General features: G+C 36.8%; 1 protein-coding gene across 10 annotated transcripts in view; it reads right to left on the bottom strand.

Moving 5' to 3' along the window:
- LOC100546807 (titin) overlaps window positions 1-12,152 on the bottom strand; it is a 240,299-nt gene that overhangs the window by 71,288 nt on the left and 156,859 nt on the right. For all 10 annotated transcript variants that reach the window (XM_085228569.1, XM_085228575.1, XM_085228578.1 and 7 more), the window contains 25 exons: window positions 11,844-11,995; window positions 11,564-11,711; window positions 11,196-11,373; window positions 10,984-11,105; window positions 10,598-10,885; window positions 10,210-10,506; window positions 9,913-10,099; window positions 9,245-9,360; window positions 8,846-9,145; window positions 8,313-8,612; window positions 8,115-8,220; window positions 6,835-7,031; window positions 6,426-6,731; window positions 6,048-6,326; window positions 5,307-5,606; window positions 4,910-5,212; window positions 4,443-4,817; window positions 4,041-4,343; window positions 3,354-3,653; window positions 2,969-3,265; window positions 2,583-2,867; window positions 2,197-2,490; window positions 1,045-1,344; window positions 638-946; window positions 346-536 (listed from right to left, as the gene is read on the bottom strand). In XM_085228569.1, coding sequence (XP_085084695.1) covers window positions 346-536; window positions 638-946; window positions 1,045-1,344; window positions 2,197-2,490; window positions 2,583-2,867; window positions 2,969-3,265; window positions 3,354-3,653; window positions 4,041-4,343; window positions 4,443-4,817; window positions 4,910-5,212; window positions 5,307-5,606; window positions 6,048-6,326; window positions 6,426-6,731; window positions 6,835-7,031; window positions 8,115-8,220; window positions 8,313-8,612; window positions 8,846-9,145; window positions 9,245-9,360; window positions 9,913-10,099; window positions 10,210-10,506; window positions 10,598-10,885; window positions 10,984-11,105; window positions 11,196-11,373; window positions 11,564-11,711; window positions 11,844-11,995 — 6,233 coding nt within the window. The remainder of the gene's footprint in view (window positions 1-345; window positions 537-637; window positions 947-1,044; window positions 1,345-2,196; window positions 2,491-2,582; window positions 2,868-2,968; window positions 3,266-3,353; window positions 3,654-4,040; window positions 4,344-4,442; window positions 4,818-4,909; window positions 5,213-5,306; window positions 5,607-6,047; window positions 6,327-6,425; window positions 6,732-6,834; window positions 7,032-8,114; window positions 8,221-8,312; window positions 8,613-8,845; window positions 9,146-9,244; window positions 9,361-9,912; window positions 10,100-10,209; window positions 10,507-10,597; window positions 10,886-10,983; window positions 11,106-11,195; window positions 11,374-11,563; window positions 11,712-11,843; window positions 11,996-12,152) is intronic.

The raw sequence follows: 12,152 nt of genomic DNA, 5'->3' as shown, positions 1-12,152 counted from the left end.
ATGATGTGTATGTAACTACATAGCTGCATGCAGTGCCTTATTTCATGTGCACACAATCAAATGTAAAAAAAATGTCGTCAGTTTTCACTTTGCAGTTGGTGAAGCTACAAGTAATACTGGAAAATGGAAAAGAAGATGTCTTCTAAATTCACATGAGATTAAATAGTGAATGAGAAAATTTTGTTTTGTCATGTGAGGAAAATACATACACATAATATGTATATTCATAGTTGGGCAATGTGCATTCAGTAATTATGCACTATAAATGGACCACTAGAACATGCAAGAGGCAGTTTTTATTGCATGCTGTCATACGGAAGTATATCATAAAAATAATAAAATTACCCCATATCTTCTGTCTACAGCACTGTTGGAGACTTCTTCCCACTCTGACTTCTTCCTACTAGCATCACGTTTCTCAATAATGTAATGGGTAATTTCACTACCACCATTATCAAGAGGTGCATCCCATGTTAAATAGCACGATTCTGCTTTAATATCAGAAACAGCAAGGTTTCTTGGTGGAGAAGGACGATCTATATGAGAGTAAGAGAACATAGAACTGCATTAAGAAAAAGTCAAAAGCATTGTAGTAGATAGTAGTATCTACCGTTTTATTGAAATGTCACATCCTTACCATATACTTCAACATGCACATTGCGAAATGCAGTGCCAAGACGATTGGAAGCTCTCACAGTGTAAGTGCCTTTATCATCTCTCATGGCTGCAGGCAGGGTAAGTTCAGTTTTTGCCTCACTTCTTGATACTTCTTCCTTTGTTATCTTAAGTGCACTGGATGTTTGGTCAATTAAAACTTCATTCTTGTCCCATTCAATCTTCGGCATTGGCAGTCCAGTCACATCAGCAGGAATATTAACTGGCTCGCCTGCCTTCACTTTGATAGTATCTCCTCTCACAGCTAAGCGTAATGTTACAGTTGGAGGTACTGAAAAGCAGAAAATGGTAAAGAAGTTAGGAATGAAACAGAAAATGTATTGCATTATTTTTAAGGTGTTTATATGGATTTCTTTAAACTAGATATACCTTCATCATCCTGTATAACTACATTGAGGGGTAATGACGGTTCACTCTCTCCAATCTCATTAACAGCTTTGACACGGAATTCATACATATGGAGTTCATCAAGTTTTTCAACGAGAAGAGACGTGGTTGGACAGAGCCTTGGGTTCACTCTTTCATAATCTTTTGAATCATGCCTCCTCTTCTCGACAATGTATCCTAAGATAGGACTACCGCCATCACTACGTGGAGGCTTCCAATCAAGTGTAATGGTTGACTTTGTCCTCTCTGTGTACATGAATCTCTCAGGTGCTGTTGGAGGACCTATTAACACAGATAAATCATAGTGAAAAAAATATAAAATACAATGTCAGTTACTCTGAAAGTAATGCCTCCCATTTATTTTTATGGAAACTACAACAGATATAAAGAGCATAACGTTATTTGATAGAGCAAATTCTCAGCTACGAAACACTTTTTTACCACAGTCATCACCATTAACTGCATTTTTGTCAGCTATGAACAAGAGCCTGCATCTTGTGAACAAGAGCTGCTGTGATGGCTGGTAGGAAAATATTGCACATGCAGTCCAGCTTTTGTTGTGCTAACATCCACTGTTTGGTGTCCATAAACATTCAGCAAGTGCAGATGAATGACAATGGCTGTAATTTTTTCTGCATGGAGGAATTCAGTCCCACAACTTTGCTTCATATGCACTTTGTCAGGTAGCATTTTATTTATTACTTTATCTCTGCTGCCATCTATCACACAGCAACAAAATTTAACAGAATATGGGAAGGTTCAACCTCTACTGCCTTATCACCAACATCTGCCTCTGATGTCCAAGACCAACATAAAATAGGAGGCATTACTTTTGGAGCAGCCATTGATATTTTAAATTGTATGACTACAGTAGCTACAATAGCTGTGGCTTTTCAAAGTCATATCTTTCATGTGCAAAATATTTAAATATGTATGTGGATAGTAGAAAGTTTCTAATATATGTAGATGAAATGGCAACAATCAGTATCTCAGTAAGTACCAGAATTTTATTACATAAAGAGACATAGTAGTTTTACACTCTGTTTCAGAAATCTGAGCAAATAAATTGTGAAAGGCAGTCAAATTATCCTGATAGGGAGAAAGAAACAAAAAACCATAAATTAATTATCTTACCTAATGGATCAACTGCAAGAATTGGTCCTATTTCAACAGCTGGACCGGTACCAAACTTGTTCTTGGCACTGACACGAAATTTATATTCCTGCCCTTCAACTAAACCTGTAATATCACATTTAGATCTTTCTGTGTCGATAGCTAGTCTCCATGTATGCATTTTGGCATCTTTCCGTTCAACAATAAAGCCTATGATATCACTGCCTCCATCATCTTCAGGATCAGACCAGTTAAGCAAGCACATCTTTCTGTTTGTGACCACTGGCTTTAGGTCAAGTACTGGTCCAGGAACATCTGAAAAAATAAAATCAAACAAGTACAATAAAGCCCAAAGATTATTTCATCAAAAGAGATGCTCAGCTGATTTCAGAATTTTTTTTTCTTACCAAATACTTCTACTCTGGTTCCCGCTGATTTGGAACCACTACTGTTTGTTGCAGTAATTACATATCTTCCATGGTCTTTTCTCAATGCATTCTTAATGGTTAATTCTGATTTTGTGCCAACATTTTCAATAACAACTCTATCTTTGTCCAATTCACCCTCCTCCACAGTCCATACAATGGTGGGAGCAGGACGCCCTGTCACAGTAGCAGGAATTTTAATTGTTTGCCCAGCCATGATCTGAATGCCTGCTTTGACAGAAACGTCCAGCTCAACGGTAGGAGGCTCTGAAGAAGAAAGAGAGATGGTTCATTAGTTCAAGGGAAAGATTCAAGTACAGCTTTTAGACAGCTGGAAAAAAAATTTAAAAATATTATAATTGCCATACCTTGGGGTTCTGCAACGGTTACAGGTTCAGTTTCACCAGGTGGTCCTTCACCAGCTGCATTAAGTGCAGTAACACGAAGTTTATAGTCCGCACCTTCTCTGACTTCTTTTACAGTATACTGTCGGATCTTAATGGGTTTCTCTGTGCAACGTGACCACTCTTTTGTTCCCATTAGTTGTTTGTATACATGGTAACCAGTGATATCTCCACCACCATTATACATAGGAGGTTCCCATTCTAACTCAATAGAAACTGAGGTTGTATCAGCAACCCTTGGAATGGGTGGACCAGGTGGCACTACAAAATAAGATACGTAAATCAAAATTAAAGGTTATGAATCCTATTCTGTCACTAGTCTGCTAACACATTTTGTTAAGCTACTTACTTATTGGGTCTTGTGCAGTTTTTGGATCTGATGGTGGACTAAATTTACCAGGACCAGCTGCATTTTCAGCACAAACTCTGAAGATATAGGTTAATCCTTCCAATAGTCCTTCAACTTTTAGTTCCAGAGCATTCACAAGGTTCCTGTTGACTCGAGCCCAATGAGTGCTATTAATTTCACGTTTTTCAATCCAATATCCTATGATTGGGCTGCCATTGTCTTTTGGTTCATTCCATTTAACCAACATACTGTTGCTGGTAACATCTTCCACATCAGGCTTATTAGGTGGATCTGGTGGAGCTAAAAGAAAAAAATTACAATTTTGTAATCATTGCTGAATTACTTAGAATTTACTCAGAACTAAGAGAGAACAAATATATGAGAAATTACTAATTTTAAGGAAGTCTTAATTATCTTGCTGTCTTTGATTCCTAACTGTAACCAGTCATCAAACTTACGGTGGTTTTCTCTTTTGGTAAGAATATGACTGTTGTTCTTATTTTTTTACTACTGAAATTACAATGCTTTTCTATACTTCCCTTTATATCTATGGTTTAAAAAAATGCAATAAGTAATAATTGCATTGTCGAATACTCTTCTGGGAAACTTTCACATGGACTGAGTGTTCTAAGAGTCTGTAGATTAATAGCAGTTTTCAGAAAAGACTATTTCAAAATTAAAACTTACAGAAAGGATCTTTTGCTGTCATTGGTTTTGAAACACATGGTGGCCCTGCTCCAACTCTATTTTCAGCAAATACACGGAAGAGATATTCTTTCTCTTCGATCAGTTTTGTTACATGGAATTTACAATGCCTGAGTGTTGAACTGACAGTAACCCAGCCCATTTCAGCTTTTGTGTTGTCTTTCTTTTCCAGTACATAGTTCAGGATTTCACTTCCACCATCATCAAGGGGAGGCTCCCATTTGCAAATGACAGAATTTTTCCTCATATCTTCAAATACAAAGTTGACTGGAGGCCCAGGAGTATCTGTTAGTAAAGCAAGAAAAAATGATGAGCACTAATGTACTTCACTTCTCACTTAATGCTTTGAACAAGTAGCTGGTTACAAGTACATTCACTACACACCTAACACATTAACTTCACAGGATGCTTTTGCAACACCATGATCATTTTCCACTTTAATTGTAAATGTGCCATGGTCAGCTCTGATGGAGTCACGAATTGATAGTACAGACTCTCCTTCTTTATGGTTGTCAATACTTGTACGTTCTGGCAGTGAAAGCTGAAAAGGTTCCTCTTCTTCAGTTACACCCTTCTTCTTCCTAGTATATGTTGTTACTCTCTTTTTGATTTCCTCTGGTCTGATAACTTCATCATTCCTCAGCCAAGTGATAGATGGATAAGGTGATCCTGAAATATGTGCCTCAAGTATGATCTCATCACCTTTCTTCACCTCAAGACCAGACTGCAGGTTTGCAGCAAGGAAGACTTTGGGAGCCTCTGTAATAACAATGACAAATGTAGAGTAGATCCACTCACATGTTTGAGGATGAATGGCAATTATAACAAACAATCAAATAAGCAATTCATACCAATAGGATCCACAGCTTTCACAAAAGGAGTAATCCGAGAAGGCTCACTAATACCAGCAGCATTCTCAGCACGAACACGAAATTGGTATTCCTTCCCTTCCTCAAGACCTTTCACTGGATAGGTTAATAGAGGTACCAGATATTCATTGCATCTTTCCCATCTCTCCTTGCCCTTAGCAAGCTTTTCTATTATGTAGCCCATAATCTTGCTTCCGCCGTCAAACAGTGGTGGTTTCCATGTAAGCGTTACTGACTTTGATGTTGGATTATGGACCTCAAGGTCAACAGGAGGATCCGGAGGCTCTGTGAAACAGCAAAAGAGGTATTACACGAGTGAAGAACACATGAAGATTTTAGTTAAAATTCAGCACGGTAGGTCACTTAGCAGTAGACTTACGTTTTGGATCTTCTGCAATAATTGGGTTTCTTAGTTCAAGATATTCACCTCCTCCAATTTTATTGACAGCTTTAACACGGAAGTAATATTCACTGTTTGGAATAAGATCTTTGACTTGCCATGAGAGTTTATTTTCACCAGACATTACTGGGATATATGTTCTACGACCAGCTTCTCTGCGTTCCAGAACATAATGCAGAATAGGAGTACCACCATCAAAGTCTGGAGGTTCCCACGTTACCTTACAAGAATTCTTAGTTACTTCGCTTGCCTTAATGTCTTTACACTGTCCAGGTGGACCTGTAATTATAATGAAGTTATTTAATGTAACATTTAACTAAATAGAAGGGAAATGTAGTCCTACAAATATGAAATTATACTGTATTTCACTGCTTTAAAGAAGGCAGACCAAACCCACAAATGCTGGCTACAAAGCATATATAGGAACTTATATTCCTAAAGGTAAAAAAAAATCTTAATTCTTATAAGCTTTTTAAAATTTATATGATGATTATTCATAGTAATTGGACTTTATGCAGCCACAGACTAGTAATATCAATTTAGAATAAAGTGTATTTTTGGTGAGATTTTGTTATATTAATGCAGTGAAGGCAATATGCAGAGTGTCTGAGTTGAAGTGATAAATCCACATGGCAGAAAATGGATTTTCTAGTACTTCCATCAGTTAGTGGGCTCAAACAGATACAGGCATCTCTCCCAGAATGAAAGATGTCTAGTTACCTATGACTTTGACGTTGACAGAGCCAGTTGTTGATGCCAGTTTGTTCTCCAGTGTAATTGTATAAACACCAGCATCAGCATGAACACTCTCTATGACTTCAAGCAATGCAGAAGTATAGTCACTCTTCATCGTTGTTCTGTCACCAGCTTTCAACTCTTTGCCATCTTTGTGCCATGTGATTGTTGGGGATGGAACAGCTCTGAAGGGTACAGGGATACTTAATTTCTGTCCCTTAACAACAACAATATCATGAGTTTTTAGATCAATGGTTGGATTACCTGTAAAAATAAATTTAATATTATTATAAATGTACTGAACACTAAAGACTTTTTTCAGTTATCAGTTATATAGATTTCAGAAAGAAAATCTATTCTTACAGTCCGGGTCCTTGGTAACAACTTTTTCTGAGATGTCTGATGGCTCACTGGCTCCAACAGCGTTGACTGCTCTGACTCTCAGCACATATTCCTTGTCTGGAACAACACCTTCCTCCACTTTGCATTTTAGATCTTTTATTGGACGAGAATTGATTCGCATCCATTTTTCTGTTCCTGCTTCACACAACTCAACATTGTACCCAATAATAGGACTTCCACCATTCTTCTCTGGTGGCTTCCATGCAATGCAAATATGATTTCGACCTGCATCCGTGACATGTAAATCCTGAGGAGGTGAAGGAGGGCCTGTAAAAATAAAAAAGATGTTTTATTTTTCGCTCAGAATTATCTGTTCTAGCCAACACATTGCTTCCATAGTCCATATGCTGTATGTTATAATACTACTTACTTGTTGGATCTTCAATATGAATGAGATCAGTTGGTTCACTGGGATGACCACAGCCAGCTTCATTTTCTGCACGAACCTGGAACTGTACATCTATGCCTTCGATGACATCAGTCACTCTGAAATTGCAATCTGGACCAGCTGTCTTGCCAGCTTTTACCCAGCGGGTGGCTAGTTTTTCCTTCTTTTCAATAACATATCTGAATAAATAGGAACAAATAGTATCAGGAATGTCAAATATGAACATTTCAGATTTCCTGCTCATTAAAATAGTGTGAGATTTCAATGGTTTGGCCAATGGAAAAATAAAGATAGTAATTGGTGACAGACTAAATAAGCATTATTTCACATATCAGCAATATAGTCCTAATAGCCTTAGTAGCTATTAGAGTAATGGGGTTGCCACTGATGACAGAGTAAATCTGGAGACCCTATTACTGAACTTCTGCTGTGTTCTTGGGTTTTGTAGAGCTGCAGAGGTGAAGAACTCCCATGCTACAATTATATATTTGCTAGTTCAGACAGCAGTGGATAAGTTCTATTGAAAATGTCTGTAGATATTATCTATGAATACTTCAGTTATCTGGATTCTGTTTACAATAATCTATGGGATGGTAAGAAAGATTAAATGATTTATGTTCCTTCAAGCAGATCTTTTAGTTGTTTAGGATTATATTTACTGTGAATGGGAAGAAGAGGAAGAGTGAAAATATAGAGAGAAAAATCTAACTGCTACTAATCAAGGTAAATTTCGGAGAAGAAATACTTGAGAAACTAAAGAAAAGGAGAATTTAGAAGAAACCAAAAGGAGGAAAATAGTCTGAGAAAAGGAATAAAGAGAAGAAAAATAAAAAAGATGATGCTTTGTACTAGCTCAACGTATGTAGTTTTACCGAGAAACTCAGGCAGAAGAAAAATGTAACAGTATTATTTTGTAGATTAGGAAAAGTAGCTAGAGCTCCACCTAGAGCTGGAGACTATGTCTGCATTAAAGTTTAATTTTGTTTTTACAACTCAATTTCATCTCATTTAATTAGATCCTCTTTTTGAGGATGTTTGGACACATTCATTGTTTATGCACATTAGATCATTTCTATTTTATAATTTCCACTTTTAAAATTAAACTTGTACTTGCTGCAACCATAAAATTGCTTCTGTCACATAAATTCATCTCTCTTCATATAAAATGTGTCCATTTAAAATTTAAAAATTTTGACAGAAATGTCTTCATTTATGAAAAAATAATCCACAGAAAACGCTACACAATCATAAAATGAGCTTACCTTTGAATTGGTCTGCCACCATCATTCTTAGGTGGTTCCCATTTCAAATCAACATGACCTTTTGTCACTTCAACTACTGTAAGAGCATATGGAGGCCCAGGGGTTGCTAAACAAAATACATACACAAATTAGTAGAAAAGGAACCCATGAGAAGTCAGCTATTCCATTAATCACTCTGAAAGCAAATCTCAAACTTACTGAAAGTGTCTTTAGCAAGCACTGAATCTTCAATTTCACAGTAATCACTCTGCCCAATGGCATTTTCAGCAGCCACACGGAAGACATACAATGAGCCTTCAGTCAGCGGGCTCACTGTGTACTTGGTATCTTTCACTGTTGTATCTACAGTCTGCCAGCCTTTTCTCCTTACGTCTCTCTTTTCAACAATGTAGTTGGTAATTGGGGAGCCCCCATCCTTTTCTGGCACTGTCCATTTAAGATCTGCTGTGTTTTTAGTAATATTAATAACCTCAAGCCACCGAGGAGGAGAAGGAGGATCTGTAAAATAATAGTAAAAGGAAAAGCAGGTTGCTATCTTGCCCAGCAAAGATCCTGGAAGACAGAGAATAATATTGAAACTATGAAAACTTCTTAGATGAACAAGGGTAGATTTTAATATTTAGTATGTCTGGAAATGTTCACTTGGTGCCTACAGAGATAGGCAGACATGAGGCTTTTTAAAAAAGACTGAGTGTACTTGCAGAAACAGCACATTCTGAAACAATACTTACACAGCCTCTCCTTGCACAGCACAGGGTCACTGGGTTCACTAGGCTCACTCTCTCCAACCTTGTTCACAGCTCTTACACGGAATGAATATTCTTGTTTCTCCATAAGCCCTTTGAGGAAGTGTTCAGTTGTGGGAACTCCTTCAGCCACTCTCACCCACTCATCTGTTCCAGTCTTTAACAGTTCAATGACGTAAGATTCAATCTTTGCCCCTCCATCATGTTCTGGCTTTGTCCAGTTCAGGAATAATGACGTTTTGCCAACATCCTTCACTGTTGGTTTTCCAGGGGGCCATGGTGGATCTAGACAAGAGTTCAGTAATAATTAAATGATTGAAAAAAAAAAACCCAAAAACTTTTTTTTTTTGTTAAATTAGAACATTCAATATATGTTTATTATACCAATTGGGTCTTTCACTAAGATTGGCTCTGTTTCCTTGCTTGGTTTTCCAGGTCCTGCAAGATTCTCTGCCAACACACGGAACTTGTATTTCTTCTTATTTGTAAGACCTTTAACTCTGGAAATCAAAATTAAGTTTGATTAAAACAACCCACATGTTAACTCCTACCTAAAACAATATTTTCTATATTTTTTATAATTAGAAAATCTGAAAATAACCAAGTTACAGCTAATGATGCTATATGAAACATTCAGAATAGGCATATTGCCAGCAGCAAAACAGTTTGCTGAGATGTAGAAATAAATGTACTGAGAGCCATCTCACATTTCTGTTTGTAGTCTGACTTAGCTAATGCAAATATCAGGTTTAAAAAATGGGATGTGGGCAAACTGATGCAGAAGATGGTTTTGTTTGTTATTTTTGAATGTCTCATAAGTAATCACAAAGCACAGATGTTAGTAAGCATAATAGAAAAAAAAGAAAAAAATAAGCAAGAATTCAGTTTTCTGTAAAGACATACTTCTTTACCAGATAAAGTATGTAACTGCATATTAGTTAGATCTAAACTTAAAGAAGCAGAGAAAAAAGAACAGTCATGAAGTAACATTTGTTTAAGGCTACTTTAAAATGTTTACATCTCATTTTCAGTCTAAAGTGACTATATCTTACTTGAATGTTGTATCTTTCACTGGCATTTTATTGCATTTTATCCATTTATCCTGCTCAGGATCGTATCTCTCAACCCAGTAGCCAGTAATGGGGCTGCCACCATCCTCATCTGGTTCATTCCATGTTAGGGTCACTGAATCTTTGGTAACCTCTATAGGTTTGAGACCTGTTGGAGGGCCTGGTGGATCTGTATAAATTAATAAATGAAAAAAGCAAAACAAAACAAGACCATTACACATGCATTTTCATAGCTGTTAAAATTTAACATTTTCAAAATTTAATATTTAATTCACTAACCAAAGGAATATTTTGCAATGATGGGGTTACACTGTGCTGGCTCCCCAATACCATACATGTTCTCAGCACTGACTCGGAACACATATTCCTTATGAGGAATTAAATTGGTAGCTCTGAATGAAGTGTCCTTGATAGTTGATGACAATTTATGCCATATTTCACTGTCTGTAGCTCTTTTCTCAAGGACATAGTTTGTAATTTTAGAACCTCCATCATCTCGGGGAGGATTCCATGTCAGAAGGCAAGATTCATTCGTGATTTCTGATACATCAAATGCAGCTGGTGGACCAGGTTTATCTGTAGGAGATGGGATGAAAATGTTAATCTGCTTGCATATCTCAATACATTACTCATGTTTTTAATAATATATAAAAAAATACATGCATACCGAGAACATTAACTTCAACAACAGCTGTAGCGCGTCCACTGGAATTTACGGCTTCTATAATATAGGTTCCACTGTCACTCCTCTTGCTGTCTGTAATAGTGACTGTAGAATGATCAGGTTTCGTTTCAATAGTGATTCTATCATCAGGTCTCAGTATTTTTTCAGCCTTGGTCCAAGTAATCTGGGGCTCAGGCTTTCCAGTTATTTTGGCTGGCAGCTCAATTTTAGTTCCAGCTTTCACAGTGAGTCCAGCGAGCAGTTTCACATCTAAGAAAATTTCTGGAGCCTCTGATTTAGGAGACAATTGAAACGTTGTTATAAAAACAATATTTCAGAGACTAGTAAAAATGAAGTGGCTATTGTAATTAAGTGATAGAAGTAATTACCTTTCGCATCAATGGCCTGAATATCATCTGTTGGCTTGCTTGGCTTGCTTGCTCCTATTCTGTTCAAAGCCTTAACCCGATATGCGTACCACTCTCCTTCCTTAAGTTTTGTTACTTCCATTCTGTTTGTTAAAAAAATAATACAAATTTTTAAAGAGGCTCAGATGGTGCAGTTAGTTAAAAGGTTGTAACTATAGTGTGAAGTTACTTACTTTGTTTCAATAACAGGCTCCCCACATATCTCCCACTTATCTGTGCCACGTTGTGATTTTTCTACCAGATAGCCCTTGATTCGAGCACCACCATCATATTTGGGAGGTTCCCATGTTAGGAAGATTCCTTTTGATGTTGGATTTCTCCATTTAACATTCTCAGGTGGATCGGGCACCGCTATTAAAAATTAAATACATATGGTATCTTAGAAAACAATCTAAGGAACTATTTTTTTGTTTGTTTGTTTTAATTCGGTTTATTATTTTTATTTTATTTATTATTTTTAACATATTTTTGAAAGGAAAATCAGCAAGATTTTCAAAAACAGTCACCAAGAAAATGAGCAAGTGTGAAAAAGTTGACTCACTTGCTGGTGCTGACATATTTATAGGTTCATCAATATATGCAGGCTCTCCTGGGCCACACTTATTGCATGCACAAACTCTAAATAAATATTCTTTTCCTTGGATGAGGTCAGGTACAGAGAACTCTTGGTCCATGACATGATCCATAACCTAAAGAGAAGGAAGAATCCATTGTGCTTCTAAAATGTATTTCCAAAGAGTTATTACAAAATTATGACTAAGTTCAGCAGCATGTGGAAACAATATAGCAAATACAAAAGGAATGATAAAGAATGAACATACCTTGATCCATGTTTTCCGGCTTACTTCACGTTTTTCAATTATATAGTCAATAACTGGACTTCCACCATCATCTTCTGGAGGTTCCCATGACAGCTGTACTGTACTCCTGCTTACATCCACAACTTTAAGTTCTTTTGGAGCACCTGGGCGAGCTGGAAATCACAATAATTTTATTGTTTTCTAATCAGACATTGTCAGATGATCTTTATTTTATCTATCTGCCAAAAAACTTGCTGTACTCAGTTATTCTTCCTAAAACAGTAAACAGCTGGCTGTTGAAGATAAGAAAAAAGCTTTTGGGGGGTTTAA

The sequence above is a fragment of the Meleagris gallopavo genome, chromosome 7 (assembly GCF_905368555.1).
Source record: "Meleagris gallopavo chromosome 7, MGAL_WU_HG_1.1, whole genome shotgun sequence".
Lineage (NCBI taxonomy): Eukaryota > Metazoa > Chordata > Aves > Galliformes > Phasianidae > Meleagris > Meleagris gallopavo.
This window is presented reverse-complemented; position numbering and strand designations above follow the sequence as displayed.